The sequence below is a fragment of the Accipiter gentilis genome, chromosome 8, assembly GCF_929443795.1.
Source record: "Accipiter gentilis chromosome 8, bAccGen1.1, whole genome shotgun sequence".
Lineage (NCBI taxonomy): Eukaryota > Metazoa > Chordata > Aves > Accipitriformes > Accipitridae > Astur > Astur gentilis.
Window position 1 is genome coordinate 7,970,329 of NC_064887.1, and position 6,774 is coordinate 7,977,102.

General features: G+C 47.5%; 1 protein-coding gene across 4 annotated transcripts; it reads right to left on the reverse strand.

The window, feature by feature from the left end:
• Positions 1–261: 261 nt before the first annotated feature.
• CDKN2C (cyclin dependent kinase inhibitor 2C) lies at positions 262–6,108 on the reverse strand. Of its 4 annotated transcripts, none has more exons than XM_049809002.1 (3): positions 5,686–6,108; positions 5,102–5,185; positions 262–2,057 (listed from the first exon to the last, which is right to left on the reverse strand). In XM_049809002.1, the coding sequence occupies exons 1-3, from the start codon at positions 5,812–5,814 to the stop codon at positions 1,683–1,685; spliced, it is 588 nt and encodes a 195-aa protein (XP_049664959.1). In that variant the 5' UTR covers positions 5,815–6,108; the 3' UTR covers positions 262–1,682. The 4 variants fall into 4 exon arrangements, 2 of the variants coding, with proteins under 2 accessions (XP_049664959.1, XP_049664960.1); XR_007507079.1 differs by having other exon boundaries at positions 1,944–2,057; positions 5,102–5,219; positions 5,686–5,770; XR_007507078.1 differs by lacking the exon at positions 5,686–6,108 and adding an exon at positions 5,372–5,639 and having other exon boundaries at positions 1,944–2,057; positions 5,102–5,219.
• Positions 6,109–6,774: the final 666 nt, after the last annotated feature.

Below are 6,774 nucleotides of genomic sequence, written 5' to 3' on the forward strand. Positions count from 1 at the left end.
AAGGAAAAAGCTTGGAGCATCCTCCAGGACATGCGGGAAGGGAGATGGGGGGGCAACAGAGAGCGCTCTGGGTGACTTCGCCTCGGGGACCTGCGGATTACGTTGCTCGGTTTTAATATTTCAGCTGGGTTTAGTGCTCTTTATAGCGGGTATTTGGCGGGTTGTTTCCCCAGTCACGCATCCTGTGCGCCGCGCTTGGGTTAATGATCTCTAGATCCCTTGTGAACAGAAAGGGATAACAAAAGGGCGCAAAACTTCATATTTCACAGAGGTTTTTAATCAGAAAACACAGCAGTGTGACAGAGCGTATAGTAAACGTGACAGACAGTTTCAGCAAATTACTTTTTACTTGTAAACGGTAGCAACTGATTTTGTGGCGCTAAAATATATATGTTTTTTGGAAGAGTTAAAATCTAAACTAAGGTTACACCCCTCCTCTTTTACGTGCTGCTTTCAGTACTATTCATTCTGCATTGATTTCAAACCTTCTCTTTTGCGCAATTAAAATTGAGCCTATTCAAAGTAAAGCACTTTACACTGCCCATCCGTCCAACAACTAGATCCTGTACGAATGTTAAAAGTTTCATTACGAAGCTTTTTCCCATGCGGTGCTGAGCGTCGTTAGCTCCTGTTGTAGCTGGAGAGGTAAAGGAGTTCGAGTCTGATGAACACTCGCGGCTGTATTGCAATGGAAAATTTGCACTGGTTAAATTGTGTTTTACGTGCAAGCAATAACACAACTTCCCGACTATCAAACGTGCTGCTTCCTAAATGTCACCGTATTCAAATATTCCTGTTTCGCGAGACGCATCTATCGTTGAAAGAGTTTCTTTCCAGGCAAAAGAGAGTAGTCGGTGGAAAGCAAAAATGTGGTAAAGAGCATCTAAACGGCACTCAGCTTCCGAAGCGACCAGAAAACTTGTCGTGTTGCTGCCTTCGTGTCCTCTTGCCTCTGACAAGGGTTCTCTGCTGCTTGTTTTGAAACTAGAAAAAACCACCTCGTTCAGCGCCCAGTAAACACGAACTACCAAACTGAGCTGTTTAAAACCTCTGGCAATCACGAAAACACCACTTACACTGTTTCTGGTAACTAAATTCAAAACCAGCTTGGTGAAAGTTTAAACACACAGAGGGGGAGAGTGTCATCTACATTTGGAAAGTAAGCGACCTACTTCTACAAGCTCTCGTTAGTGTCAAAACGCAGCTATTTCCCAAAGCCCCCAAGCGCCATCCCCTGTCCTCAGGCCAAGCACCCTGCGACTGACTTTAAGCTCTGCTTAAAAAAGGTCCGGCGACATTAAGCATGTGCATATGTAGCTCTTGTGTTAATGACTTAATACAAAAGACCTAAAATAAGTTGTAAAACGTGATACTGGAAAAGTAGGTATGAGCGACCGACAGACAGGCGACTGGGTCTGTGAGTATTTTGTAACTGAAGGGTGTAAGAAGTTGCTGGGAGCGTGGGTTTAGACCGTTGCCATTATCTAAAAAACCCACCTCTAGGCTTAAGCTACCAGCTGTTCAAGAAAAAAAAAAAAAAAAAAAAAAAAATAGAAGTAAGGTTGCAACAAACATTATTAGAAAAAAAAAAAGGAAAAAAAAAAAAAAAAGAGGGAAAAAAAGCAAAAAAGGTGGCGGCCGAAAGCCTTAACGTCCAGAGGAGAGCACGTCGGAGCCGGGCTTCAATCCATGGGTGCCGGGCAGCAGCGGCTGTCCTCCAAGAGCTTCACCACGGCGGACCTCTTGTAGAGCTTGGCCAGGTCGTAGGCGGTCGCCCCCCGCTTGTTGCGGTGGCCCACCTTGCAGTCGGCGCGCGCCAGCAGGGCCTCCACCACCGGCGCGTGCCCCTCTTGGGCCGCCAAGTGCAAGGGCAGGTTGCCCTCGGCGTCCTCCAGGTTGACGTCGGCCTGGAACTCCAGCAGAGCCTGCAAAGTGTCCGCAAACCCCTCTCTGGCCACGTCGTGGATGACGGCGAAGCCAGTACTGTCTTTCAGGTTGGGGTCGGCCCCGCTGAGGAGCAAACGCCTGGCGATTTTGGGGTCCCCGAGCTTCATCACCTGGGGAGGAAGAGGAAGAGTTGAGTGGCCTTCAGGGGGTGGTGGGGGGGGGTCCTTCTGCACGGCTCAAGCCCCACTTCACGCTGGGGGGAGAGCCCCACTGCCCCCGCCCCAGAACTCCCTCCGTGGCGGGTGGTTTTTACTAATCCCGGTGAAATTGGGAGGGCTCTTACCGTCTCGGTGGTAAGAGCTCTCTGCCCCAGAGACTCGTGGCTGAAATAGGTGGTGCAGAATGGGGATGTAATAACTCTCTTCTTTCTTTTTTCTTTTTTCTTTTTTTTTTTTTTTTTTTTTAACGTGGGTTATCTCAGTTTCTTAACATACGAAAATTAAGCCTGGTTCGGTTTTCTTTGCCTAAGTATTGAGACACCCCTGCATTACTGTTTAAGCTCGTTAAACATCAGATCTAGGGTCTCTGAGGAACAGATATTTTACCTCAGCAACAGCAAAAGTAGAACGTGTTTCTATAAGCTCTCAGGTGTTTACATTGTCTGTGCATTATCATAAAACAAATACTTGCACTGTACCATAGCTCTGTCTGCTAAGAAAAATAAACGCCAGAAGAAATTTTTCTCCCCAATATTTGTGTTTCATTATGTCACCCAAAAAGGAGAAGTCAAAAGGAATGTTTCCAAGTTCCAGAAGCTTTCTTCTAAAACCAGTGTATTGTATTATACTTTCATAATTTCACTATAAGTAAACTGTGGCTATATTCTGTCGTTAAAAACATCCCCCCTTTTTTTTTTAAAAAAAAAAAACCAAACCAACAATAATTGGATTTTGTGACTGTTTCAGGAAAAAAAAACTTCTTTCAATTTTCTCGATTGCGTCATAAAACTATCACAATTAGAACGCAAATGTCTCTTATTTGGGACTTAACAGCTTGCACCGATTTCCCCCAAATTCCTCAATTTTTGTTTGCACAAAGACTTTCAAAAATGAACACGCTAATGTGTAATCTCCAGCCTATAGGCAATATTTTCCTGTCCTTGCAATTAGTCTCACTGTAAGTGTCAACTTCGGGGTTTTGGGGGGGGGAAACCCCCAAACAACCCCCCAAAACCCCAACCTTTTTTATTTCCTTAGAAACGTCCACACATTGATTTGAAAATCTTGGTAAAAAAAAATTATCTGCATAAACGAGCATTACAGTGCATTGCATTTAGCACGATGTACAATTTCTACAAAGGGATTTGCTGAAAACCTCTCCTGGTGAAAATACATATTAGGCTTTTTAAGAAAAGCAAGCTAAAATAAATATAATTAGCGCAGCGTTTGGACTGTAAAGCAGCCCAGTGTATTACATCTACAGACAAGAGCAAAAGTGCAGATAAGACAGGCTGGGATTCAGGGAAAGGGATTTCTCTGTGCCCCAAGGCTTCCAGCTCCGCATGTGCCATTTCTTTCACTTCTGACCAGAGATGGAAGCGATGTAAAAGAAAACAAGAGCATTGTGATCTCTCTTTCTTTAGTAAAATCTGGACATTTTGATCTCTTTTTGAGAGCCCCGGCTGCATGATTTGTGAATTCAGAGCATGTATTTGGTTTAAGTGGGAGTTTTCTGTGCTCAGGCTGGGGGACTGAAGGCTTCAGTTAGAGAGGCGGGGGGGGCGGGGGAGAAAAAATCATATAAAAGGTGATGCTGTTGGGACGTGGGCTACAACTGTGCAGCAAATGCCCTTTCTTTTGCAAAGTTTCACTCGGGGGGAGGGAGGCAGAGAAGGAGAAAGCCTTAATTGAATAAGTCTGCCGAAGAGCACAAGGGCAGGACATGTATTTGAGGCCTGCATAGGTACACTTCGTCAGAAACAAAAAAAAGTACAGAGCAAGACGAGCCGAGCAGCTGCTTAATTAAACATAAATGCTGAAGAAAAATAGAAATTCATTGCTATTAACATAGGAGCCTCCTCTCCGTTTGAATTGAGGGAGAGATTAGGGAGAGATTATCTCAGTTGTGGAGAGTGCACTGACAGAGAGCTCTTTCGAGCGTGGTCACGCACCCACAGCACATTTCGGGATGATACATATTGAAAATAAGTCGACAGATTCTCCCGTTTTGATTTTTGTTGTGGTTCATTAACTCAGATACCATTAGGCAGCGATCAGAAGTATTGTTAGGACACGGATGCGTGTTTAATACAGCTGGATGCTATGTCATTGTGTAAAATATGCCTTAATTCAGGATACGGACAGTTAGCTGCTTCTAGACAGCAAAATAAAACACATGACTGTAGGACAAATCGGTTTCCAGCCCTCGTCCCGAGGACTAAACCAGCGAGCTGAATGTTTCCTGCTTTCTTAAAGAAGTTACTTTGTGTAAGTTTTTAATTTAAATCCTTTCACTCTCTCAAAAGTTGCTGCAAGTGCCTGCGCTGCCATGCGATGCCCTATTTAGGTGCTAACAGGACAGAGAGGAGCTCACAGACCTCCAGCTCCAGCGAATTTGTCAAAAAGGGGTCACTCCTGCTTTTTTAGCAAGAGGTACTTTATTTTCCAGCCCTTACATTTTGAGGCGAAGCCAAAAAGCTGTAAATATCTCGAGTACATTCGCAAGCTCTATTGCTCTTTAAAAACCCAATTTCAGAAATTACTGTCGTGGTTTCGGGGGAGGGGGGGGGGGAGAGGAGCTAACAAACGATTTTTCTAATGTGGGAAATTAAAAAGACCTATAGCTCCACTTCCACTTTTCATTACTTATACCTTAAGTACAAATCACCACACTTTCGCCACCCCCCCCCCCCCTCCGGATTTCTAAATCACTTCTTTCACTATTCTAGCCTCTTCGCCATCATTATCTGATATTCTAAAAAGCAAAATCTTTCATCAGCTCCAATAGTTAGCAGTTGGACGAGTTCCAACTCCTGCCCGCACAGCCACACACTTAAAAAATTAGGACATAGCACCCTATACGATCAGAAAGGAAATAGCTGGAACCGGTGCCCTGCTAGCCGATCTCAAAAAGCAAAATTGTCAGCCCGAATTCTGAATGGAAAAGCAAGTGGTTCAGCCGGAACCCTGAGTCGTAGGGCTCCCTCTTAATGTACATCGAAGGTCCTCGGTTCTGAGCAGCATGCTTCCCAACCAGAAAGGTCATTCCTCCCAAACAGCGCGTAAAGGAAAAGTACCGTCTACAGCAGAAACCCAGAAGCGAGACGAGTCACGCTTGGAAAGCATATCGCAGGGGAAAAAAAGAAGGGGGGGGGGGGGGGGGGAAAAAAAAAAAAAAAAAAAAAAAGGAGAGAAAAAAAGATAAATCCTAAGCTTCAGCGAACGGCACGTTTGTGTTTACAGACCTGCTATGAAATCCTGCTCACCTAAGCTGATTTCTTTTCATCTCAGCTCTCTCATTCCTTGCCTCCTCCCCACGAAGTTACAAAATATTAGCAAACTCGTAGCCCGTCTGACATTGAGGGTGATCCCCGACTGAAATAATGGTTTTGACCAGTTTTATTTCAAGTACGTCATTTTAGGGAGTTGGAGCCACTAAAGTTATAAAATATGGCATCCAACGAGTTTGAAAAACCACTCGAATTTCATCCACCAGCCTGTTCAAAACGTTGTCTTTTTTGGAAACCCGGGTCACGTAGGTACCAGTGATGAAATATTTTCTCCCTCTCTGGATACCAACCTGCAGCGCAGTCCTCCCAAATCCATTTTGTGCATTGACGTTTACATTCTTTTGCAACAAATTAGTAAGTTGCACTAGGTCCCCCTTGGCAGCCGCGGACGCCAGCTCGTTCCCAGAAGGCTCGGCCATTCTTTAGGGTGACTGACGATCGGAAAAAAGATGAGATTTTTTTTTTTGTTTTTTTGTTTTTTTTTTTTTTTAACCAGGCATGGCATCGGAGACTGACAGAAGGATTGGGATGGTTAATCTTCTGGAGTAGACCTTGTAGTAAATACTCGTAAAAAACCTCCTTGCCAAGAGCCCGCCCCTAACTCACACGTGATTATTCAGCAAAACTGCAGCTCCACTTGAAAGAAGATTTCTTCGCTTCCACATATAGAGCAACTCCTACTAAAGACTTTGGCCACTTTCGGGGGGGGTGGGGGGGGGTGGGGGGGTAGACTAACAGCCACGCAACGTATTATATATGTTAGAGGTAACGTATATACACGTACACCGGAGACTCACTCAGACCCGAGATCTTTGAAGGAGAAGACAACCCACCCTGTTCACAGTCGGGATCGGAGACTTTTTGCAGCAGCAGCAGCAGCAGCTCCGGGGAAAAGTCTTCCGTAGCAGTGTCCATCCAAGTCCCGCTCGGGATCCCCCCTTTCATCCCGCACCGCCGCCTCTAGTCCGGGCCGAGCAGGGACGAGAAGGACGAGCCGCGCCCGCGGAGGGCCGGCCGCGCTGGCGCTGGCGCTGGCGGCGGCGGCGGCGGCTGCCCGCCCGCCCGCCCGCCGGGTTCGCTCCCTCGGTGCTCTCGCTCCCCGCAGCGGCTTCGCTCCCGCCGCCCCGCGCAGCCTCCGCGCAGCGGCCGGGCGCGATCCCGCCCGCCGGCGGCTCCGGAGCATCCAGGAGGGCGGCGGCGGGTCCTGGCGGTGGCGGTCGGGGAGAGGAGGGGGGGCTGCAGGGGGAACCGGGGTGGGGGGGGGGAGCCGCCGCGTACCGCCGCCCCCGCGCTCAAGGCGCGGAGGAGCCGCGGAGCCGGCCCGGCCCGGCCCGGCCCCGCCGCCCGCCGCGGCCCCGCCGCCGCTGCCCGGCGACGGC

Bases quoted from the DNA above. Each gene is read 5' to 3' on its own strand.
- CDKN2C (XM_049809002.1), bottom strand. From the start codon at position 5,814: ATGGCCGAGCCTTCTGGGAACGAGCTGGCGTCCGCGGCTGCCAAGGGG. The intron at 5,186-5,685 runs GTTGGTATCCAG...TTTCTGCTGTAG, and splicing joins TTGGGAGGACTGCGCTGCAG to ACGGTACTTTTCCTTTACGC. The intron at 2,058-5,101 runs GTACATTAAGAG...CTTCCTCCCCAG, and splicing joins CAGAACCGAGGACCTTCGAT to GTGATGAAGCTCGGGGACCC.